This window comes from Doryrhamphus excisus, chromosome 7 (genome assembly GCF_030265055.1).
Source record: "Doryrhamphus excisus isolate RoL2022-K1 chromosome 7, RoL_Dexc_1.0, whole genome shotgun sequence".
In the NCBI taxonomy this organism is placed as follows: Eukaryota; Metazoa; Chordata; class Actinopteri; order Syngnathiformes; family Syngnathidae; genus Doryrhamphus; species Doryrhamphus excisus.
This window is the reverse complement of record NC_080472.1, coordinates 8,315,749-8,341,753: the sequence shown is the minus strand read 5'-3', so window position 1 is coordinate 8,341,753 and position 26,005 is coordinate 8,315,749. Positions and strand designations below refer to the sequence as shown.

General features: G+C 42.4%; 1 protein-coding gene across 1 annotated transcript; it reads right to left on the bottom strand.

Annotated features, from left to right (window-relative positions):
* Positions 1 to 10: 10 nt before the first annotated feature.
* Positions 11 to 25,609, bottom strand: dhrs11a (dehydrogenase/reductase 11a). The gene is made up of 7 exons (XM_058076842.1): positions 25,219 to 25,609; positions 8,177 to 8,386; positions 6,987 to 7,081; positions 5,217 to 5,346; positions 2,917 to 3,009; positions 2,746 to 2,811; positions 11 to 2,640 (listed from the first exon to the last, which is right to left on the bottom strand). The coding sequence occupies exons 1-7, from the start codon at positions 25,348 to 25,350 to the stop codon at positions 2,599 to 2,601; spliced, it is 768 nt and encodes a 255-aa protein (XP_057932825.1). The 5' UTR covers positions 25,351 to 25,609; the 3' UTR covers positions 11 to 2,598.
* Between the last annotated feature and the right edge of the window lie 396 nt (positions 25,610 to 26,005).

The window sequence follows — 26,005 nt, the reverse complement described above, 5'->3', positions numbered from 1 at the left end:
TATAAGAATAAATACACCAAATTGTGTGTGTGTGACGTATTTATTAGGTCAGATACAATAATGCAACAGGGCCTCGCTGAGGAAAATAACAAAAGTCGGATTTGTGTCGGGAATACAAAGGTCATGCTGCTCGTATGTGGCGTCATATCAACGTGTCACACGTGACCTAACAGCGTGCACGTGCAAAGTACGTAGAATGCTTATGAAGTCCTACACCGGCATGGACAGGGGCTAGACCAGGGGTGGGCAAACTGCGGCCCGAGGGCCACATCTGGCCCGCGGTGTGTTGAAATACGGCCCGCCCGTTCTTTCCAAAGTATTTCATTTAAAGTCAACATAGAAGCTGGCATCATGGCTTGAGCCTACATTTTCATGGTTTAAGTAGCTGCAATTTCGTTATTTGATGTGGTCTGTTGTTTAAAAAGTGCTCCTGAAAAAAGGGAGCACATAATAATAATAATAATAGTAATAATGATAATAATAACAATAATAATATAAAATAATACACATAAAATAACAAATCATATAAAATAATAATAGATGTATTATTATAAATTTATAACACACTTTACATAAAATAAATGATCTCAAAGTGCACATATAGCAGACAGCATGACACTTTTACAGATACAGATACAATAATTCCAGGTGGACTGTTACGTGTAAAATATCGAGTCTGCCCCCCCCCCCATCAATTTTGTTAAATCAATGCGGCCCACCCCTGGTCTAGACTGTAGTGTCTAGTGTTAGATCTTACCTAGTGATTCCTCTTTCATGACGTACAGTACATAGATTAGCTATAGATCTGCGTTCCCTATATGTTGCCTTCAATGACTCCCGGCAATCAATTCAAAGTGCTGGATTGAAATGACACGACCAAAAGAAATTGGATTGCAGAAATTAAACATGCACACAAACGCTATCGTTAGTTTTTTGCTGACTGATTAAAAGTGGTCGTATTTCATTTGAAGGTCAGGTGGGTGGACCCGGATTGGAAGTAACGCTGGCAAGCCTCGGAGAATGTTAAGTACTTCCATTGAATCAAGTGAAAATGTGGCAGGGGTGTCCAAAGTGAAGCCCGGGGGCCGTTTTGTGCACAAAATTCATGATGAGTCATAACGCCAAGTTGTTTTGTCGCCTTTGACAGAAAGTTGGGAGCTCGATGTTTTGTTCGGGAAGCTTAGCAATACATTGACCTACATTGGACACGAGTTTGGCCATCAAATACACGAGTTTGGGGACAAAAATGGGCATAAAACATGAACAAAAAAATGTTAATAAAAACTTCATATTGACTGATTTTTTTTTAAGAAAAATTGTCAAAATATAATAATGCAGGGCGGTAATTACCTCCTAATATTGCATTTACCATGGGGATTTAAAAAATATTTTTAATATATTTTTAAACTAACTTTAAAATAATAATGCACCAAAATCAGCGAATTCTTGACCAATGCGAGGCTCCACCTACTCCATAACAAATATTCCACGTTGGGAAAATATTCCAACAATTCCTGATTAAAACATTCATTCATTCATTCATTTTCTGCTTGTGGCCGATGGTGGAATCGAACTAGGGTCCCCTAGCTGTGAGGCATGCGAGCTAACCACTTGTTCACTGTGCAGCCCAAATTTTTAAAAAATGTTTTTTTTACCAAACGCGCATAAATCATAAAAAAGTAATAAAAATGATGAAATTGACAGATAGCGCTGAAGTTTATCTAGAGATATGAATAAAAATAATTAGAATATATGACTTAATTGTTATAGCCAAGTATCAGGGGCACAGTAATACTTGTTATACAGTTAACGACTTTTGTTGTAAATTTATGAAAAAAAGTCATAATATTATGAGAATAAAATCATAAATTTCTGAGGAAAAAACCTAAAAAAAAAATAAAAATAAAGCTGTGGTAATTTTATGGGAATAAAGTGGTAATATTACGTGTCAGAGGGTTTTGGGGTCCCTGCATACAATAGTGATTATTTTTTAATAGGAAAAAAAACTACACTTCCACTAAAGGTCATCTTTGTGGGTTCCTGACCTCGTATTTGTTACCCCTCCCCGCGTGCTTTCATTTGGTGGAAAAGGTTTGGACACCCCCGGTTGATGACAGCAGGTCCGCCCAGACTCGACTCAGGAGGTAAAGGGACCGCCATCGTAGAAAAACTAACAATTATTATCAACAAGAAATCCAGGAAATTCCAAAGAGAGATATGTGACATCAGCTAAAAATCAAATCATAATAAAGACAGTGTGCAGTCGTTAGCATCCTCTTCCCTCGGCCGTTTGGCGCGGCCTGATGTAGCGCTCGTGCCGCACGTGGGGTGTGGTCTCCGTGCGCGACTGAGGTCAACAAACCGATGTCTGCGTTCAGTAGTATTTTCTCAAAAGTCTACAAAGTCCACGACCTTCACTTCACCGCCTCCGGTCCTCCCCGACCCCCGGTGTCCCTTTCCGCACATGCACCCGCCGTAGAAGATGTACTAACCCCGCCCCCTTCCCTCCCACGCCCAGCAGAGGTTGCCAATGGGTCGGCGTTGCTGCTGACGTGCGAGGCGGGCTCCTCCTGCAGCTTTCCCTTGCCGTCGGCTCTGCTATGACACCTGCTCCACTGGCCTCATCTGAACGTCTCCGATCTGAAGGGGGGGGGGGGGGGGGGGGGGGGGTTGGACATGCGGCAAACGCAAATCAGCAAATCAAACGTCATTTCCACTTTGGAAGGAGACTCGGCGTTGACCTACCTGGACGTGAGGAGGGGCACCCAGGACAAATGTGACTGCGCTGGCTATATCTTCTGCTTTTAAACACTGCACGTCGATGTGGCGTGGGACACACACACACACACACACACACACAGAACTTAGCTAAAATTGTAGCATCGGAAAAGTGTTCACCGCAAGTCAGCAACTTACTTTCATGCTCTCGTACACCGCAGCTGCCTTCTCCGGATCGTTGTTGTGGTGACGGAAGGCAAACTCGGTCTCAACAATCCCGGGAGATATGCACTACAGGAAGGGAGGGGGGGGGGGGGGTGAATAAAAGAACCACACGGTGAACAAATACTTGGCTTTGCTACGGAGGAAAAGCCTCAGGCTACATAAACCCAACAGCACACTTAGAAGAGAGAGGCCTGAAGGGGAGAGGCCAACGGCCCAAGAGAAAACACTTAGTGCACTTCTATACAGTACTTACCCCACAAGTGCACTTCCATACAGTACTTACCGTCAAGTGCACTTCCATACAGTACTTACCGGTCAAGTGCACTTCCCTACAGTACTTACCCGTCACCATCCATACAGTCCTCCCTCCTTTATCACGCTCAAACGTTTATGCTTGAAAATCCATGTTTTAGGCAAAAAATATGCATGATTTGCTTAATTAGACATATTTGTTGGCTAATTATAAGTTGTATTCAACCACAAAACAGCATGATTGAATAATTCATATTTTTGAAACACTGTGATACAGTCAAGGCATTAACTTTGAAGCATCCGGCCATCTAAATACGGTTTTTACCATTATTAGAGCTCTTTAGACATGAAATAACACCCCTACAGCCACCTCTACACCCCTATTATCCAATATAGACATAATAAGAGAAAATAAGCCACCTTAAATAGACATAAATAGGAACAGATCAACTCTTGTGTTAGCATCGATGGCTATCGTCTCACTAATATATGACGTTACTTTTATTAACAAGCAGTCACTTTCACACAGGAGCTGCTGTGGGGCGCTCGCGACACGGCTGACCCACAGAGATAGAAAGATGTAGAAAGCTCACACCAGGGCGCAACACACACACACAGTGCTTCAGTGCACACGCCGCCATCTTGTGTAGCACGACTTGGCAGCAGTGTATAGGCATGTATACTAAGGCGGGAATTTCAGAAAGCATCAGTAAAAACGTCAAAAGTCGCAAACGAACAAGGTTGTGCTACACAAGATGGCAGACTCGCGGCGACAAAAAGGTACGGCTCGTGAGTTTTCTACGTAATGTAGCTCTATGGGCTAACCTGCTGCTAGCACTCGGCTAACAGCTGACGGCACTTCGTAGGCCCTGCTTCTTAAAGGCACACACACGTCACAGATACTCTATTGCACCTCCTTTGAATGCCTTCTAGTTCTATTTTCCTCCATTTAGCCATCGTTAGGATGCAAAATAAATCAATTATTCATGAATAATAGACCATATTCAACCACCAAACAGCAATCAATTATTCAGGAATTGATTTTTAAAAAAACGGGATAGAGTGAGGGAGCAGTGTTGGATCTGCGATGTAGCGAGGGAGGACCGTAATATGGCCTTTTGGTCCCTGGGCCTCTTACTGCCGCCACCATCACGCAGTCCTACAATCCAGCCATTCGTCACCATCTTGCATTTCGCACATTCACTCCATCACGGTTTCTCAGAAATAGGACTAAATATATATATTTATATATTATTTATTATTTATAAATCCTGCTGTTTGCTAAAAAGTGCATATTTAAGGTAATTGTATTTGTATGTGTAGCCTAAATCAAGCATTGTCAAGCAACACAAAAATGTTGTGATGATGTGTAGTATGCTACTGTATCCACTAGGTGTCAGTAATGTGACAGCAATGAGACACACAAGCACCACACCACGCTCCATTGAGCTCCCCCCAGCGCAGGAACACATTTGCAGCAACACACAGGTCTTAGGCCACGTAGGCGGCTATTATTATTTTTCCACGATGTGGCTTGCCATCCACACCAGCCCATAGGTAGTTGGTACGAAAAACAAGGTTTTATGTGTTTGGGTGTGGATGCCAACAACTAATAACTACCTGCGACAACGTATGCTATGACATCACACATGCCACCCGCGTTTACGTCAAACAACATGGATGCCCTGAGAACCGTTGGTAGCCATTTCTCAGGTTTCTCGCTTTTTGCTTGCTTGTATTTGCAAGCCCAAATATTGCTTGCGGTGTCAGGATGACAGCGGATGATTCTGATTGGACAGAATTGTAGGAAGTACTGCCACCTACAGGTTTGCCATGCTTATGACTGTGGTTGCGTGTGGATGCATTTTTTTTCATAAACAACAAAGGGAAAATATGTGGTTTAAAAAAATTCGCCACCACGTGTGGACAAGGCGTCATTCCCGTCTTTGAAGGTTCCTATTCCCCTATTCCGTCTACACCAAAGGGAGTCCAAAGAGGCTTCCAAGCGACGGAAAACTCACGGTGGCTCTGATGTGGGTGTTCGCGTCCCGCAGTTCTTGCCGTATTCCCTCAGTCAAGGCGGTCACCGCATATTTGGTGGCACAGTAGAAATGCACGTCAGCACTTGGCACCACTCGATGCCCGCTCATACTGCAACGGGAGGAGGAGAAAAGATGGTGTCAGTTGATGCTGCAGATAATTTGCACCGCTTGTTTCCCTTTGGCACACAAACCAAGAGGCACGTTTGTTCCAAATGTCTCCAGGAACAATCAGGTGATGCACACAACACTATGTATCTGGATCCTGTTTATGACCACCAAACGGAACAATCATCTATCACTTCTATTCGTTTCATCCACGACCCCCCTGGCCCCCCTTTATGGACGTGATACCACCCCTAGCTAGACGGGCTACACATGTATGTCAGTAAAAAAGAGCATCAGGAACAAAAGCAGGGATGTTTTTCTTGGTTTAGATGACGAATATAGAAAAAATATCTTCACTTGCTAAATGTACTGCAAAAAAGGTCAGTAAGGATAATTCATAATGCCGTCTACAGAGAACATACTAACTCCTTATTTCTAAAATCACAAATACTTCAACTTGCTGATATAGTTCATCTTCAAACAGCTAAAATAATGCATAAGGCTAAAAATAAGCAATTAGCCAAAAATGTCATCCAATACTTCTCTACAAGAGAGGAGAAATATGATCTCAGGGAAGAAGTACATTTGAAACACTTCTATGCTAGGACTACGTTATGCTAGCCATAGCATTTCAGTATGTGGAATCAAACTATGGAATGGATTGAGTAAGGACCTCAAACAATGCACAACGATGAGCCAATTCAAGAAACAATACAAGCAGTTGATGTTTGCTAAATACAAGGATGAAGAGTCTTGAACCAGTCATGATGTGCTATATATATCACTATATTGACACTTACTATGGTACCCATTATGGCATTGGATGCTCATATCACCTCCTACTTCGGTATGTGAAAAAATAAAAAATAAAAAAAAAATATATATACACTTATTATATATTAAATATAAATATATAAATTATATTAGCAAAGCAGGAAGTGAACTAATGTAACAGTGACTGATTGTAAAAGTACCAGATGGAGGGGTAGGATTTAATAAGCTTTGTGTCACGAGCGGGCTTCACCCCCTTGTGACAGCTCTCTTAGTTTCCTTCTTTGCCTCTGTTCCGGTTTCCATGCCCTTATTTTGGTAACCACTTCCTTTGTTGTTCCCTTCCGTTTTCCTTGCTCCTGCTCTTTTCATGCACCTGCTTCTAATTTCGTTATCCCTATTTAGTTCAGGTGCGTGCTCTTTCTGTTGTGGCTTCATTGTGAATTGAAGTTGGTTTGGTTCGTTTGGTGGGTTTTGTATCCTGCTGCTGCCATTCGCAATAAAAGATTCATTTTATCTGCACATTTGGTCCTGCTCTCTGCATCCTGGGGTCGTACTGCAAAACTCGCAAGCCCAGACGTGACACTTTGCTTCTTCCTACTCCTTTTGGACATGTGGAACTGTGAACTGATTATGAGATGCACTCAATTGTAATCTGACGCATGTTCAAATGAAATAAAACCATTACCATGACCAAAAACGCCAACCGATGTTGGCCGAGCATCGTTAAGGACAAAGATGACTGAATGCTAATGAGCGCCAGAGGGGTCATGGATTCTGTGCGCTGCTACCAGGAGGTTATCCTTCCTGACTAGCCCGGGACAACCTTTTAGGAAGGTAGGCGGCCTATTTCAACCTACTTTGTTGCCTTACCTGTTAATATTGATGATGTGCCCATCATCCACATTCCTCTCCTTCATTGATTTGTACGCCTCCCGGGTGCAGATAGCCAAGGCCAGAACATTCACCTGTAGAGATAACCTCATTTAATCCTGCGCATGTTTTAATCAATGAATCCAGCCCAATGTGGAAGAATACATGCGGCGTAAATGCTTTGGGACAAGTCGTGGGACACGCCTCTTTGTGAATAATAAATCAAGCGGGGGGCGGGCTAGACCACTGACCACTCGCTTCACGTGAATTCTTCTTTTGGACAGTTCTATGCTTCCCACTTGGCTGTCCTGCTTGTCCCGTCTAAGCTGCTCCTGCAGAGACGCTGGTGGCCAGAAGGTTACATTCCACATCCAAACATTAAAAGGTTGGGGGAGGTGACCAAATCAGGTCAGCATGCAGATTAAACACAGGCTAAAAATACACTGGCCAACACGTTCATTTGGGCTGCCATGACAACAGATGGACGGGCCTTACCAATGCCGGACTCTGGAGACTTTAGAGCAGGGGGTCTTTAGTGGTCAAGAGCTCATTGAATCTGAATGTTTGGGTCTAACAAGATAAATAGCGGCAGCTTTCATTAGCAGCCGCCCCCCCACTGGGCCACAACTTCTCTTCAGAGCCAATGGAGCATTCTCTCCGACTATGCACACATCTACCCACTGAATGATGCCGTACATACACAAGAGAAGGGCTGCAATGCTTCCTGCTACTGCCCAACCACTAGCATTCGCAGCTAGCACCCGCCGCTTATAGCCACAGCTAACACCTGCAGCTAACACCCTTAGCTAACACCCGCAGCTAGCACCCGCAGCTAGCACCCGCAGCTAGCATCCGCAGCTAGCATCCGCAGCTAGCATCCGCAGCTAGCATCCGCAGCTAACACCCTGAGCTAACAGCCGCAGCTAGCATCCGCAGCTAACACCCTTAGCTAGCATCCGCAGCTAGCATTCGCAGCTAACACCCTTAGCTAGCATCCGCAGCTAACACCCTTAGCTACCACCCTTCGCTAACAGCCGCAGCTAACACCCGCAGCTAACACCCTTAGCTAGCATCCGCAGCTAACAGCTGCAGCTAACACCCGCAGCTAGCATCTGCAGCTAACACCCACATCCACTTGTCCCAGCATGTACAGTATATTCACGTGAGCGTGTGCGGTCGGGGCCACCCACATCCATCATATTCCTCCAGCCTTCCGTTTTCCCGCTGAGCAGCGGCTCGTTATGGGCTAGTCCGGCATTGTTGATGCATACGTCCACGCCCTTGTGGAGCGTCTTGATGGCCGAGAACATGGAGAGGATCTCCTCCTCGTTGGACAGGTCGCACTTGTAAGGAATCAGTGTGCCGCTGTAGCCCGCGCTCTGACATTCGGCCGCCAGCTTCTGAAAAACAGCAATCCAAGCAGCATGTAAGCCAGGGCGGGCAAACGTTCCTTTTTCATGTATTTGTTGCACAAAAAAATAAATACAGAAATACAGAAGCACAATGAAAATACAAGAAAACCAGGGGAGGGAAACCTCTTGGGGTAAAAAAAAAAAAAAATGAAAAAAAACTATAATATAAATAAATACACACACAGGAGCTGTTGACCCCAGGAGTTTGCCTACCCCTGGTTTACATGTTGCTTTGATAAGTTACACGTAAAAAAAATTGCATTTTCTTTTGTACAACTATTTTAAAGCAACAGCTAAACCAGAGCTGGGCACGCTTTTTCATTTATTTTTTACATTTTATTCATTATTTGCATTTTTTAAATTTTATTGTATTTGTATGTAATTTATATTTATTTTAAATATATTTTTAAGTTATTTATTGTATGTACAATAAAAAAAACAAAGCAACATGTAAACCAGAGGGTGGCAAACCTTTTTTGAGTAAAAAAAACAAAAAACAAACAAAAACCCATAAATGACTAGAAAGTGCTGAATATTTATAACAACTTGAGACTTGGGTAATTTAAAAACAGCATTGCAAATCCTATTGCTGGTTCGGCTACAGCTTCAAGGTCAAAGGTTTTAAAAACAAAACGCAACCCTGAGTTTTAAAAACCTTTCGAACCTCTAGGTGTCCGATATTGGTGCTATGATGCTTGCTATGATGCTTGTGCAGCCTGAGCAGGCAGCAGTCCAAGCGGGTCGGCTGTCCGTCCGGCACAGTGGGATTTGGAGCCACCCCCGACTGCCGGGCACAGCTGGCCCAGTCACCTGATCTCCAGGCCCTGATGCCAGCCAGACAAGAGGAGGTGCAGGCAGGTGGGAGACGTGCCACCACACCAGGTTAGCACGGGAGCCCCCCCTCCGTGTGACCTCACACGTGCCAGGATTCTGCTGTGACACGACTCGGCCCGAGGGTGGGAACACGTGACACATTCTGCAGACAAATTATTGCTTATAAACCATATTATGCTCACAATTATTTTTGGAGACCATTTTTATGAATGTATGCAATACTCTCAACGTTATTTTTGAGACCTTTCAAACATTAATTGATTTATTGATTATCTTGACAGGCCTTGTGGCGCCTCAAGAAAATATCAAAGTATCCCGTTTAACTCATTTAAATCGCAAAGACGCACTTGTACGTTTCTACAAACCCAAACGCCCGATCGCAATTTTTGGTGACAGCAGTGCATTCGATAAGAGCTCGGCAGAGATCACGTGGACAAAGCAGGCATGAAGGGAAGGCGGAAGTGAGAGAGCGTAGCGTGCAGAAGGTTAGGCATTGATCACGGTGTTATATTAGTATATAATGTGTTAGTTTGACGTAAAGCAACGCCTTATTGTGTTGTTTATGTTGTGGCATAGTTCTTTATATAGTTGAACTGTCACCAAAGCAAAAAATATTTGTGTCAAAGAGTGAAAATTATGATTGAAATGCAGTATTTCACAAACAGCTGGTTTTCTAGTTGGGAACTGATATTTTCCTGAAACGTACCGATGTTTCACTGCTGATTACTCAAGAAGGGAAAACGGTAGAAACAAACTTTCTTTTTGTGATGAAAGACGGGAGTCTCATCGTTCTTTTTTTTTTACTGCCCATAGAACATAATATTCTGCCTGACGGAAGAGAAGGGGTTGTCTATGAGTTAAAACCAAGGCCTGGCAGACGGGTTCTAAGGTTGCTGCAAAGGAGACAGCGCTGTAAGCTGCATAGCGTGGCTGAGCAATATTTACAGAAATGCCACAACAAAGTCCAACAAACCGTAAACAGCACAACACAGGCAATTAGCATCATCGTTGCTGCTCAAGGCAAAATTAAAAGCTGGCAACGGCAACTGAGAAAAGTGTATAAATACTTCAGGTCATCATTTCAAATGTCAAGACCCAAAGGAACAAAAGGGTTACAAAGCGGTGCGATTGATAAGCCTCACTCTCTGGCACCTTAAGAGACAAGACAGGTTTAGGCCAAAGGTCACAGCTTTAAGTGTACATGGCTGACCCACTTCTTCCCGTCGCTTGGACACAACTTTAGTAACGCGCCGTTAACTCAGAGTGGTCGGATGTTTATTGTACGGCTAAATAAAATTGGATCATTCTGGCCTTTTTTCAGGTAAAAGACACCATAGAGCAAACCCACCCCAACTCACACTTTGGGTGTGCAGATTTCCTTGCTCTGCCTCTAATCTGTTTAGCCTGGATTATCCAGGGAGACAGCATTAGCTGACCAGACAAAATCAACAAAATGCTTCAACATTGAGCGTGCTTGTTTTAACTGTAACGCTTTCACCATCAAGACGGAGGAAAAGCCAGTCGGGAACGCCGGGGCCGTATTTCTAGAGAGAATGAATCATGTTAGTAGGGGTGAAGTAGAAACCCAGCAGAGCAGCTAGCAGGCTTTGATAGAGCTCCAACGACAGGAAGTCTCAGGCTGTGAATCAACGCGTGAGTGAGTGACTTTGGGGCACCAGCTGTACAACCACGGCCATGAAGGCCAAGACTGGCCCTCATAGCGGTCCCGGCTACAGCCAACTAACCTGTCCACACACACACACACAGATCATTCATCTCCATCCAAAGCGTAACTGGATACCTTTGGGTGACTGCTCAGTGTCAATACAAGAGTGAAAAGTGGGTGAGAGCAAACCATAAAACAGGTTGTCAAGTGTTCTCCATACACTGTCTGTTATACACACCCACTCATGCACACCTAACGCTGCTGTGTGCTTTTTCTTTGGCCTCTGACCAAACTTTTCTCTTCCTCTTTTTGCTGTTGTGTGAAAAACATGACAAAATGCTGCTAATGTGGCCCGCCACAGATAAATGTGGACTACCACAGATAAATATTTATATTATTATTATATTTTGTTATATTATTATATTTATTAATATGTTAAAAACGTATTTTGTTTAAGATATGGTGCTACCCATCCATCCTCACTCAGCCTCTGACCAAACTCAGCCTCTTTTTGCTGACATTGTGACATTCATTCATTTTCTACCGCTTTTTCCTCACAAGGGTCACGGGGGTGCTGGAGCCTATCCCAGCTGTCTTCGGGCGAAAGGCGGGGTACACCCTGGACTGGTGGCCAGCCAATCACAGGGCACATATAGACAAACAACCATTCACACTCACATTCATACCTATGGACAATTTGGAGTGGCCAATTAACCTAGCATGTTTTTTGGAATGTGGGAGGAAACCGGAGTACCCGGAGAAAACCCACGCATGCACGGGGAGAACATGCAAACTCCACACAAAGATGGCCGAGGGTGGAATTGAACCCTGAGCTGTGAGGTCTGCGCGCTAACCATTCGACCGCTGTGCCGCCTGTTGTGTGACAAACATGACAAAATGCTGTTAATGCGGCCCGCCACAGATAAATGTGGACTGCCATAGATACATTTTTTTTGTTAAAACCATATTTTGTTTAAGATATGGCGCTACCTGTCCATCCTCGCTCGGAAACACATTTCAATGGGACTGTCTGACCCTCGTGAGGATAAGCGCTACAGAAAACGGATGGATGGAAGTCTGTGTAGAGCACGTGTGAAATCCAGTCCGTGCTACAATTTCATCAGTCCTGAGGAACTATTTGGAAAGTATCATTGAGTTAGCTCGCTCGCAGTGATCCGAGTAACTAAGCAATTTCTGCGGTCTAAACTATTCCTCTGGCCTTTTGACTTGAAATAAATATTGTACACGGCACAAAATTCACAACCATTCTTAATAAGGGTGCCAGATTCTGACCAAAAGTCTAAGTAACTTAACTGTCCACGACTAAAAACTAGTCCACCCTGTCTGTGCAAAATAACACCTTCAAGAGGCTTAAGTCATCATTTTACCCATAGCAAAGCATGCTGGGAAGTGCGTCATCCTTCCATTTCTCAGTCTTCCAGATTGCAAAGTTTTTGCCTTGGTATAAAATACTGTTGCTTTTGCTCGGACATACAGAGAACGATGAAGAAGTGCTCAAATAACCACGCCAAAACTATCACCATCGTATTTTCTCCATTGCGATGTGAGTGGGAGGTAATGTCCAGTTCGGCCCACACCCGGATGTAGGCTTTGAGTTTGACACCCCTGGTGTAGACTGTCATTCAAACTCCGTACAGTAGATGGCATCGTAACTCAGCTTCTTAACACCAGGGAATAAGAAGATGTAGCAGGAGGGAATTCAGAGACTCAAATCTAGAGACAGTTTTATGATCTTATTGGACACCTTTGGAGACACAAAATAACATATCGCTTTCCGGGTCCTTCTGTGGACCCCCTTCTCCTCATCTCAGACCATTTCCACAGGACGACAGATATTTTCAAAAACATACATTCCCCCCTCCAAAAAAAGTCTTACCCACACGAGTGGATGTACAGTTTGGCCAATCAGGAGCCCGAAAAAGCCACAACAGCTGTTTGATATGAGATGTACAACGACAAGCACTTGAGATCGTATCTGTACGTCTGGAGAGAGACAGAAACGAGCACCGACCGCACCTCTATTTCTGACAGCGCCACAGAGAGACATCACGTTTAAAAGCTGTCCAAAACGCACTCAAGAGGAAGTGGAAAGAACATTAGCCGAGCTCTAAGAGTAGAAGGCAGACACATTTAAAGTGGAGAGCCAAATCGATACTGGGAGGCGGCAGCCGTGAGCACAGAGAATTGAAAAAATTTGATTTGTCCGAGATTGGCTCAGGAGAACCCAGCCTCCCTTGACAAAAGAGGGCTTATAAATAGACTACAGTGGACTACTATGTCGGACTGACTGACAACCAAAACTAGCCAACGCTTGCACATTCACAAGCGACTTTGGCCAAAAACATAAGCAGAATGGGCGATAATAAAAGATTTGATTCCATGCAGTACAATTCATCAGGGTACTGTGTATAGTAGTGTATGTATTTTAGTCTGAGCAGATATTACGGGCTTGTAGGGTGCCATTGGGGTTCATGTAGTTACTAGGGGTGTGAATCTCAGCACTGAGGATGATTCGATACACATCTCGATGCACTGCCAGCGATACCATACTTTAACCATACATGGCGATACGATTCACCGTCTTCACGATGCAATAATCATTTAGTTCACATCAATGCAATCCGGCATGATATGGTGCAATTTCTTGCGATATGATGCAATTCAACATGATGCAAATAAGCAAAGGGAAAAAATGGAATTCCGTATGGTCCTACAAAAAGGATTTGGCTTTATTCCTTCTAGGCACTTGGCAGTACATTCAACTAAAGAGCTGTTTGTCTTTTTTACTATGCACCACTTCTTCATCATTCTTTTTGCCATCTTAAAACAGCAACAACTTTTCAAAAACAACTTTCCTCCCACTTTCACATGGGCTATGCAATTCCAATAGCAGTGGTTCAGTGGTGGAGTCAAACAATTCAACAATAATTACGGCTGTAAAAAATACAGTACAGCAACAACAAAGTTAAAGTGACACTTTCAACAGTGCAATCAATGTTTGTTTATATTCCTGTCTGCAAAACACACTGCTAATATGAATGAGCTAGCAGCTAGGCTAATACAGTAGTGAGGAGCAGAAAGTGGAAAACAACTTCTACCCTTTTTAAATTGTTTCACAATTCAGGAAGAAGCCAACTGCTCTGCTGTTCTAATTACCTGTCACCTGCTGTGCTGAACACTCGTACAGGGGGGGTGGAGGGGAGACTTTTTGACACGTTGTACGGCTTCTTAACACGGCATTCTTTGCAAATGATGGATGTTTTGTCGAGCTTTCCGTCGTTCTTTGCGAAACGTTGCGGGGGGGTTAAATATAGAAAGTTCCTCGCTGCTGCTTGCTACGAACGTCCATGCTGTTTTACTAGTAGTTGGATGTGCCTCACTGCTTCTGTCCGTATTCAATACAAAACACCAAATAATGATGGTGCATTCATTGCACCTGGGGAACAGCATTTGGGGTGAAGTTGAACATTAATAAAACGGTGCTTGCATCGGATTTTACCGATACCCACAAACGCATCGCGATGAATCTTGATTTCACCCGTCAATTGCATCCATACGCAGTGAATGAGCCGATGCACTTGCATCACGTGCATGCGCATCGATGTATCGATTAATATCGATTATTTTCCACACCCGCAGTAGTTATGCAAGGTATGCAAACATATTGTGTGAAATTAAAACTAGGGCTGTCAATTAATTGCAACTAATCACATTTTTATTATTATATTAATAAATATTTAATTTGTAAATAATCACAATTAACAGGGTGCCCGTTTTGATCTGGCTGCCGCATTGCGTCTTAGACAATGACATCAACAAGACATCATGTCTTGAACGAAGGTCGTTGTAACCTTAAATGCTCATTTATCGCATTCTTCCGTCATTTCCAAGCATTTAGAATCATTTTCTGCAGCCGTTTGTAACAGTGAGGCACAGGAGGACACTGGACAATCTGCTGTCCATCGTGGACACCCCCAGCCACCCACTCCATCGGACAATAGAGGGGCAGCGGAGCTCATTCTCCAACAGACTCCTCTAGTTCCGTTCCCACAGTGAACGCTACAAGACTTCATTCATTCATTCCAAACGACATCCATATTGCACTTCACCCGTCTGTAAAAGATCATTCACAACATTATTGTGCTGTACTCTTCCCTCCCTTGTATAAAGTGTAAATTTATTGTATTTATGATATTTCTATATATTTATATATCTCTATATATTTGTAAATATATATTTTATATTATTTTATTCATATTGCATTGCATTTTATTTTAGTGCGTGTCTTTTTCTTCTGCAACTGTAACCAAGCAATTTCCCTTCTGGATCACAACAATGACTGTAAAACGATTAAAACATGTTTTGTGTTAACATTTTGGAGAATTGTGGTGCAACTGTGTGAGTTAGCAAAGGGCTACAAAGTCAACCCCTGATGATGTCATAGACAGGCGACGGAGCCAGCTGACGTCCGTCCAGGACATTTTTGTAAGAACACAGAGGGACTCAAGCAGTGTATTAGTAACGCAGCATATCTGAGACCAAAGTTTGGCCTACTGTACGTTTTCTAACCGGGGTGTACGCTAACCGAGGCGCCACTGTACTTAGCTGATAACATATGGATCGGGAAAATAAGTGTTATAGCATGAAAAAGCTGGTCAAAGTCTGTAAAAAGTTTCCCTTTATAGTACCTCAGACACACAAAGCAATTTTGCCTGTCATACTCCATTTCCATCATCATTAACGAGACTGTTGTGCAACATCCACAAATCCTTTGCAGCCTTTGGAAGCAAGAAATTGCAGGAAAAAAAAAAAAGGTAAAACCGAGGTGAAATTGGGGGCATAAAATCTGTATTGAACCTCACTGGTATACATTGCACAGAGCAATATGATTTAGTGCGCGGGAAACATGGAGGACGTGCACAGCATGACCAAACCAAAGACAACTCGCACTGATTCCATCTTCAGCATAATTGCACTGTCAGGAGTACCACTGGTGAGCTGATATGGAATGAAATGATGCTTGAAGAGACAGAATCTACCTCTTATCTGAGCAAGCGATCTTGTGAGGACTCCTTATCCTTGCTAGCAAAAAACACTGAATGCCAATCATTGAGGTTGACCTAATGGGGTTAAAGGTGAGTGCAGTGCAGTGTAGACGGTTAAGTGATAATCTCTTCCTCCCACTAAAAGGTCTAAAGGTTGAACGGGATGGTTTTATTGCACGTTGCTTGTTATGGTCTAATCACTTTGGGGCAGATAAGCAACTTGATGACTTGTTTGTGCCCGTCCTCCGGACCTTGTGGAGACTTAGCAAGAAACTACATTACTTTTATTTATTTATGTTTAAGGCCTCAGCTGACGGCCAACCCGACTTAAGTGGCGTAAATGACCAAGAGTGGCACACTACCAGGGGATGAGGGGGGGTGTCGTAATCGACTGGTGCAACCAGTGAGGTAAGGTTGTATTTCCCCAAACAAAGTCATAATCACAAGCATGGTGCATCTGTGTCAGCAGTAAGAGCCACCATGAGAGAAGCCGGTGCCGCCATGTTCACACGCTAATCATGTGACAAAAATGGCCCTTTTGTTTGCAGTTGAGACATGCTGAGGTTTGAAGTCCTTACATTATGTATGTGTGGCCTCCATCTCACCTGACTCTCTTGTTCTTTGCAAAACTAGCCATTTTGGGGGGGCTTTGGTGGGTCTCTTCAATTATACAGCAAAGGGAACGGTGCCGTCATTTCATGCCACCATTTCCTCTGGTGTTCCATACCGTCATTTATTTGCAGGCGACCCAGCATGATTGGACCGCCGCAGAAGGATAATTATAATAGGACCTCAACACATGCGGGGTGCCAGACAACGTGGCTGAGCAGGAAGAGGGCAGGTTATAGTACGTTCAAACACTAGAGCCCCCCATTGCGGGACCTAACTGTGACAGACAGCAGCATTTGCTAACAGCTATCACGCCGCAAACGGACAAGGTTCATTCATGAACTTTGCTTAAATATCTTGTATATCGTTTGGACTTGTGTTCTACATTTGGATTTTTGAAAGCAAGTTGAGCCCATGCTCACGAACTACACACGGGACTGGTCAACGGCCATTCATGGCCATTGTGAAATCGTCACCGACTGAGAATTTACACGCCAGCTGCACGGATCAGCTGTGTGAACCACTACACTACTCTTCCTGAATCTACTCTTCTGTCAAGTCAATGCCCACTATGATAGTGGCTATGGTAGACGGGACTGCTGGATGGATGGACGGATTGCTGGATGGATGGACAGACGGATGGATGGACAGACGGACAGATGGACGGATTGCTGGATGGACGGACTGATGGATGGACGGATTGCTGGATGGACTGATGGACGGACAGACAGACAGACGGACGGACGGATGGATTGCTGGACAGACAGATGGGTGGACGGACGGACGAATGGATGGACGGATTGCTGGACGGACAGATGGGTGGACGGACGAATGGATGGATGGACGGATTGCTGGATGGACAGCCAGACGAACTGACGGACGGATATGACTTCACAGTAGCTCAACTTCATCTGGATCCCACATAGCTGGCCCTCTAGTCGCCTCACAGAGTTCATGTTTACCAATCAACAACATTCTTTCACCTTTGCTCCCTGCTGCTCGTATGCACTCACAGGCCACAGCAGACTCACCCTAATGAAATCAAATGAAATCTGCCATCACATAGAAAACAATACTTAGCATTTGCTGCATCTACCAACAGATCTATTACAGTGTGCTTGGGTGTTAGTTAACAGGATTACTCTATCCACGTTTTGATCCAAACGTGCACCAAAATGGAGTCCGTGTTTGTTCAGCATATGTGACAATCCAGCAGATTGTGTCGACAAGCCCTGACTCATGCAGACAGTAGCAGCAAATACTGGATGTCATGTTGATAGGATTTCTACTACGGATGTACCGATAAGATATTGATATCTGGCCAATATCAAGAAAAACATCTTCCTGTGTATTAAATGTCCCATGTAACGACGTGGACATCTACCACTTATAGACTGGAAATGCATGAAGAAGCAAATGGCTGAGTTTTTACCGAGTACCAGCCCAAGAACAGATGACAACAACATCTGTATTGCACATCTACGTGTACTTTTACTATGGAAATCTGCCATAATCACACCTCTTCCTTTTATTACTTAGCTGCTCAGTGGTAGGAATCAGGGGCGTCACGATACAACGATGCCGATGTTGCATACATTGTCGATATTGAGCCGCTATCAACATGACTCATACATACTTTTATGACTTATTTTGTATTGTGGAATGCGAGAAAAGGCTTGATGAAGTGATATGATTCAAACAGAAAACAATAGGACGTTTGAGAACTTGGGTTGCATCTGTTATTTGGGCAGGTGTACATAATGTAGTGGCTAGCGAGTATGAGCCCCCCCCTCCCGTGCATGTACAAGCAGGATCAGAGAGCCAGCGCATGCATAAAGTGTCTCTGACAAGACAGGACGGGACAGGAGGCGCCCCACCTACCATGGCAGGAGGCTCAAGCGGGGAGTGTCGAGGCCAGTAAACCTTAAACCTTGACAAGGTGATAAGAACAGAGAGGAGAGCTCAGTGGTGGTGCGACTGGTAGGGGTCGCCGGGCTGTCCTGCCTCATTAGACTGGCGGCCACATGAGATCCCAGTGACCGTACGACACTCCACGAAACACACAGGTTGTGACTATAATGCGCTATCATGGTTCGGTTGACATGGAGAGAAAACTCAGAAAGAAAGCTGTGAATGTTGCTTCTCTTCCCCCCTGAATCCACAAACACAGGATGGATTATTCTCCTTTCGTTTTAAGTCTTTGTTGGCTCCAGGTTAAAGTGGAAAACATCGGCGGAAAAGCCGTTTGCGCGGTACAGCAGAAGAGAAATGAAAACACCAAGAGAAGGCTGAGGGTGTGCGATGAAAGAGAGTCAAGCTGCCTGACCTGACCGCACGCAATTCAAATCCCTTCAGGAATGAAATCAATCCGTTGTGAAATAAAAAAAGGACGGGCTTGTCCAGACGTTACCTGGTTGCCGAGACGGATTTGCAGACAGAGATGAAACATCTGAGCAATTAACCAATAGGAAACAACTTGGAACAAAACGGTTGGTCAACTAAGGCCTTTGGTGTTTGTAACACCGCATATTTCCTCCTCTGTGTTAATGAAAAAAACGGCGTCCACACGTAATGTTCGTGATGTTCGGAAATTGTCACGCCATTTCTCCAGGGGGACGACTTCCATCTCAAAGTTCCCCCACCAGCTGGCATAGCGTCCCGGTCTGACCCAGGGCTGGGACGACGTGTCTACGTCATCAATGACATCGACACAAAAAATACATCGACAAAAGAACTGCATGTCGAGGCGCCTTCACTCAGAATTAGTGGTGGGCAAAACCGTTCATTTCAAAAAATAGCCGTTCATTTCAAAAAATAGCCGTTCATTTCGCTCAATTGGTCGTTAGCCTGTGATCTCCCCCTGTGCATAGACCCGGTCAGTCGTGTCGAGTCAGTCCGTTCACTCAAGTTCACGTTTGTTCCGACTCAACAGCTCACCAACTAGTGCTGTGTCAGTCATGAACAAAACGGCCGGCGGACTGAACGGGTATTTTATGGGCGGTTCATTCGTTCGCAAAAAAGAACAAGTTCTTTTGACCCGTTCATTCACGCTACTCAGAATCAAAACATGGCGGCGGCCGTGGCAACACACTCGCACACTCACGTCTTGCTAACATTTTTTTTAAACTGACACAGACACACACTCCTCAAATACACGCTATAGTTAGTTTTATTTCTATTATTATTATTGTTATTAGTATTATTCATGTCATTATACTTTATTGATACGGGCAGATCATTTAGAAATATATATTTTTATTAACCTGTGCATGTTTTCAGGGACTAATCAGGGACTTTCAGGGATTAATCGATGCATTGAAAATCTATTTTCTAGATTAATCGATTACAGAAATAATCATCAGCTTATTCATGAGCGTAAAGGGGTCTTTCTACCCTGATTTGTTATAATTGCGCCGCTGTCCCCCACGATAAACATACTGTACATATCGCTGTGAAAAGATGCTTATCAGATGTATAACGCTTTACAGCCTTGTTGCTATCATGGAATAGTGTTTAGAAGACATACCAATAAGAAATGACTATGTTCTGTGGCAACTTTGCTTTCGTTCTTTTTGTTTTTCTTTTCCCCTGTGTACTGCTGGAATAGCCCATCCTTTTTCAAAGTGCGTTTATACCGTACTTAGGTACGTAAGTGTTCCTTCATAGCAGTCATCAGTAAAATGATTTTTGTCTTAAACATTCCGCTTTTGGAAAAGGAAACCAAGTTACAGTATCACTCGGACACTGTGAACATCCAGCAGCAACACAACATTTTGAAATTACTAATATTTTGCTGAAAATATACTGGACCAAGTAGGCGATCTACCTCGAGAAGCGTTTGTTTACTCGGTTCGTCATGAACCATAAATGTAGATTTTTGCAAATTTATCGTTTGCTTTCAAAAACTGAACAATGCTGAACACAATTACAAAACAATGTAGAACATATTTAAGCAAATTTATATATCATGACAGGGACCCTTTAAGCGGGGTCCACTGTAGTTTAAAAAAAAAGGACCACTTTTGTACTTGAAGAATCCACAGTGGCAAGATTTGTCTTTCAACAGAATAGAAGAGTTCATGAGAAAGTGTATTGCTGCTTCTTGGATGCGGTCCCATCTCGGCCATTCCTGCAGAAAGCCCATGGTGACCGCGCGCCTCCCATCTGCCCCCACCGCTGCCTGCTTACAAGACAGCACAACAAAACTGCTGCTACGCTTAACTTTTCCTTTCTCAACGCTGCACAGATGCGACGCCATTTAAGTCCACCTTTGGGTGCGCTCGTGCTTACATCTGCGCTCGTCTAATACTGTACGAACAATAACGGCCTTTATTTGCACGCGTGAAAGAAATACACACCAAAGGGGAAGTCAAGAACAATTGCTTAGTGACACTTGCATCCCCCACTTGCTTTGGCACAGCTACAGCCCAGTTTACATAGCCGGGAGCGTACAATACCGCCTTTGTCTCTCATCTCACACACACAACTTCCCAAGGATCTGCTGTCAAACGGAAGACAGCAACCTCTCACTCCTTTCATCTCGCTATCCATCTCTGTGGCATCATATTTGGGAAGCGACTAAGAGTTACTGAGGCTGCTCTGGCTGAAATGCAGCCAAACGCTTGGGCGGTGACGGCCATTTGCACAGTGCAATTTCCCATTTAAATTGCGGTGACCTTGTTTTGAGAGTGACACATGTCAGCGGCAGAAGCAATGACAGCTTCTGCTGCAGTTAACTATTGACAGGACAGGACATGTGACCAGACTATGAATGGCGGCGAGGCAGCCTTATTGCGCAAGCCACACTCACTGGAAGCATGTACGGGCGGGGGCGAGGGCGTGCAGTTGAGGTGGGAGACATGCTTGTGTGTCAAAAACAAGGCGTACATGAATGGAGAGTTAATGGTTAATCACTGTTTACGAGTGAAAAACTAACTAAAATGATTTATACGACCATCCACGACAGAGTTACTGACAATACACAAACAGAAAAATTCATTTTCCTATTCACAAATAAGGTAAGCATTATATATATATATATATATATATATATATATATATATATATATATATATATATATATATATATATATATATATATATATATATATATATATATATATATATATATATATATATATATATATATATATATATATATATATATATATATATAATATATATAATATATATATATATATTTATATATAATATATATATATATATATATATATAATATATATATATATATATAATATATATATATATATATAATATATATATATATATATAATATATATATATATATATATAATATATATATATATAATATATATATATATATATAATATATATATATATAATATATATATATATATATATATATATATATATATATATAATATATATATATATATATATATATATATATATATATATATAATATATATATAATATATATATATATATATATATATATATATATATATATATATATATATATATATATATATATATATATATATATTATATATGTATTAGGTAAGCAGCTCCAATCTCCATGCTCCACACAATGGTAACACCTTACAACAAGGCACAAAAATGACAGCAGTTAACTCATTCACTACCAAAGATGTATTGTTTTTTTATGTTTTTTTCCCCACCCCAACTCTCCATCCTGAAGACGTATGTATCTGTGGATGTATCTGTCTTTTATGTTGTTTTGCACGAGAGGCAAGAAGAGGTTCTTCATTTGTTCCTCAGCAACTACTCCAAATGTATGTGTCTAAGTTACTCAGTAACTACTCTACTCGTTAGTTCCCCATTAGTTCTTCAGCAACTACTCCAAATGTATGTGCCTAAGTTTCTCAGTAACTACTCTACTCGTTAGTTCCCCATTAGTTCCTCAGCAGCTACTCCAAATGTATGTGCCTAAGTTCCTCAGTAACTACTCTACTCGTTAGTTCCCCATTAGTTCTTCAGTAACTACTCCAAATATATGTGCCTAAGTTTCTCAGTAACTACTCTACTCATTAGTCCCATTAGTTCCTCAGTAACTACTCCAAATGTATGTGCTTAAGTTCCTCAGTATCTACTGTACTTGTTAGTTCCCCATTAGTTCCTCAGTAACTACTCCAAATGTATGTGCCCAAGTTCCTCAGTAACTACTCTACTTGTTAGTTCAACATTAGTTCCTCAATAACTACTCTACTCGTTAGTTCCCCATTAGTTCCTCTGTAACTACTCTACTCATTAGTTCCCATTAGTTCCTCAGTAACTACTCCAAATGTATGTGCTTAAGTTCCTCAGTAACTACTCTACTCGTTAGTTCCCCATTACTTCCTCAGTAACTACTGTTAGTTCCCCATTAGTTCTTCAGAAACTACTCCAAATGTATGTGCCTAAGTTCCTCAGTAACTACTCTACTTGTTAGTTCCCCATTAGTTCTTCAGAAACTACTCCAAATGTATGTGCCTAAGTTCCTCAGTAACTACTCTACTCATTAGTTCCTCAGTAACTACTCTACTCGTGAGTTCCCCATTAGTTCCTCAGTAACTATTCTACTTATTAGTTCCCCAGAAACAACTCTAAATTTATGTGCTTTAGTCATTAGTTCTCAACAACTACTCTAAATGTATGTGCCTTGGCTACTCAGTAACTACTATAAATATGTGCCTTTGTTTATCAGAAACTACTCTAGTCATTAGTTCTTCATTAGTTCCTCAATAACCACTCTAACTTTACCTGCCATACCTCCTCAGTAATTACTCTACACATTAGTCCCTCATTATATCGCCATATGTTCCTCAGTAACTACTTTAAATTTGTGCCTCAGCTCCTTAGCAACCACTCTACTCATGAGTTCCTCAGTAACTACTCAAAATGTATGTGCCCTGGCTCTGTGACTAATCTACACATTAATTCTTCATTAGTTCATTAGCTCCTCAGTAACTACTCTACTCCTTAGTTATTAATTAGTTCCTCAGTAACTACTCTAAATGTTCCTTAGCTCCTCAATAACTACTCTAAATGTATGCGCCTTAGTTCAGTGACTATTCTATCATTAATTCCTCATTAGTTCATTAGCTCCACGGTAACTCCTCTGCTCATTATTTCCTAATTAGTTCTTCATTAGTTTCTGGGTAACTACTGTAAGTGTATGCGCCTTAGTCATTACTTCCTCATTAGTGCCATATCTACTCTAAATGGTGTCTAATACTGCATTTTTAGACTTTTTAAGACGATAATGTAGAAAACTTCAGACCGATTTCACGTCCATACTGGCAAAATAAAAAAGACATGAAGGAGATGTGCCGAGTACGCTAGCTGGTTGTGCTCCATAAGTCAAAGATCTGCACAGATCTCTGCAAGTACTGATGTCTCTGGTTGGTATCGGACTAAAGTGTCAAACTACATTGTGAGAGGCGTCATCAATGCTGTCAGGCCCCTGAGCCCCCCCCCCCTCCCAACACCACTTTCAAAGTGTGGTGAGGCAATCTGACACTACCTGAAGAGCACACACACACACACAATTAGCAGCAATCATCTGCCTTTCTTTTTGTGTCACTGGAGTAAAAGTACACAACAAGCTTTGTCTTCACTCCCCCTTGTTTCTTTGACCTCTCCAAAGAAGGTCAACCCCCCCAAAAATGTTTGCACAAAGACTCAAACATATTAGCGTATTGGTGCAAAATTCCTCATTGCAGGAAACAGTGGATCAGTGTTGAGAAGTGGGAATACAACCACATCCCTGTGGCTGATGTTTCATTCACGCCATGCCTTGAACGTGTTGTCTCTCTTACAGTATTTACACGGTTAGCTTTCATCAATAAAAGAAAAGTGTAGCACTACATCGATAGCCTACGACCCTTTTTCTTTAGAAAAATCTAAAGAATGGGAGGGTGGGCCAAATTTAAATATTTGTTTGAATTTTGAAATCTTTTATATATATTTAAAGACAAATCTTTATGTTGTTGCGCTTTGCTCTATTTTTTTCATTTGTGGTTAATTAGAGAAAATGTATTTTATTTAATGTGCCACAAACAAAAGGTGAAAAAGGTAAATAATAACAAATACAAATTATAATACAATACAATAAAATAAATAAAAATAATAAAGTAAGTAATACTAAATAAATAAAAACAAATAATAAAATAACGGAAAAAGAAAACACGATACGTGCTAAAAGTAAACAAATAAGTCAAAATAATAAACGCTTGAATGACAAGGAGGTAAGTTAAAACAAGTATAGATTAAAGACAAATGCATAAATAAGTAAATACTACAAACGAATCAGGCAGAAATAATAACTGAATAATATAATAATGAATAATGCTGACAGAATGAAGTACATGGAACAGGGATAATTAATTTGCCGTTCAAGGTAATGTTTACGCTGTATTGTCATTGCTAAATTTGGAAAAAGAAACCAGTGTCCCAATCTATGTGATTATTTATAGTGTTGTATAATTGTATAATTGAGTGTGCATATCATTTGAAGTCAACGGCTTTTTTACGTTCCAAATGTCCTTCGTTGCCTCACGCTAGCTGAAGTTGTCAAGCTAACGTTAGCTAGGTAGGTGTTGCATTAGCCTCCCCTATGAGTCAATGCTTAACGCTTGACTTCACGACATCCAATTCAATACCTCGATTTTGTCGACATTCCTGGCGCAGCCGACCACCCTCATGCCTTGTTGGACCAGCGCCCGGGCCACAGCCGCTCCAATGCCCACGGAGGCTCCGGTCACCAGGGCCACTCTGCCTTTCCACCGCTCCATCGCCAGCAACGCAGTCCTCACCGGCACGGTGCACTTAAGCTTCTAACGTCAGTGGGCTTGGTTCCGGCAGGCGTCTACTGGTAATGCTGGTGAATCACGCTGTTCTCGATTTGCAGGATGCTTCGATCTCCTGGTGTCAGTCTGTGCAGCATCCGAGAGCGCGGCGTCGGTGGTGCGTAAAGGCAGCAGATCCATGCGCTCCTCTGGATGACATGAGCCGAGATTGTGTTAAAGGTTTGCTCTCCCCCCGCCCCCGACACCGCCCACTTTCTTGTTCAGATCTGCTTGTGCTTAACTGCTCTCGGTGTCTTGGTCGCTTCCGCCACCTACCGGAAAACAATAAACACTGCAATTGATTTCCTTTTTGAAACCTTCCTAGTCGCTGTTTTCTGTAAAAAAAAAAAAAGTCTCAATTCACGCACTTAAATGGGTCGTAAAGGCGCAAAAAAAAATGCTAAAATGAAGCAGGTGGATAATTAATGCACATAATGGGATACACACTAAAAAAAACATGACCAAAAACCTCCAACTAGGTTTTCTATCCAGGCTGTGAGGATATAGTCATAGGCACTTAAGTGCACTCAAAGTGACCTTGACTTTTATCTCATAATGGATATATGTAAATACTTAAAATACAGTATATTAATTGTATTTT

Bases quoted from the DNA above. Each gene is read 5' to 3' on its own strand.
- dhrs11a (XM_058076842.1), bottom strand. From the start codon at position 25,350: ATGGAGCGGTGGAAAGGCAGAGTGGCCCTGGTGACCGGAGCCTCCGTG. The intron at 7,082-8,176 runs GTGGGTGGCCCC...TTATCTCTACAG, and splicing joins GCTGGAGGAATATGATGGAT to GTGAATGTTCTGGCCTTGGC. The intron at 5,347-6,986 runs GTAAGGCAACAA...CTCCCGTTGCAG, and splicing joins CACATCATCAATATTAACAG to TATGAGCGGGCATCGAGTGG.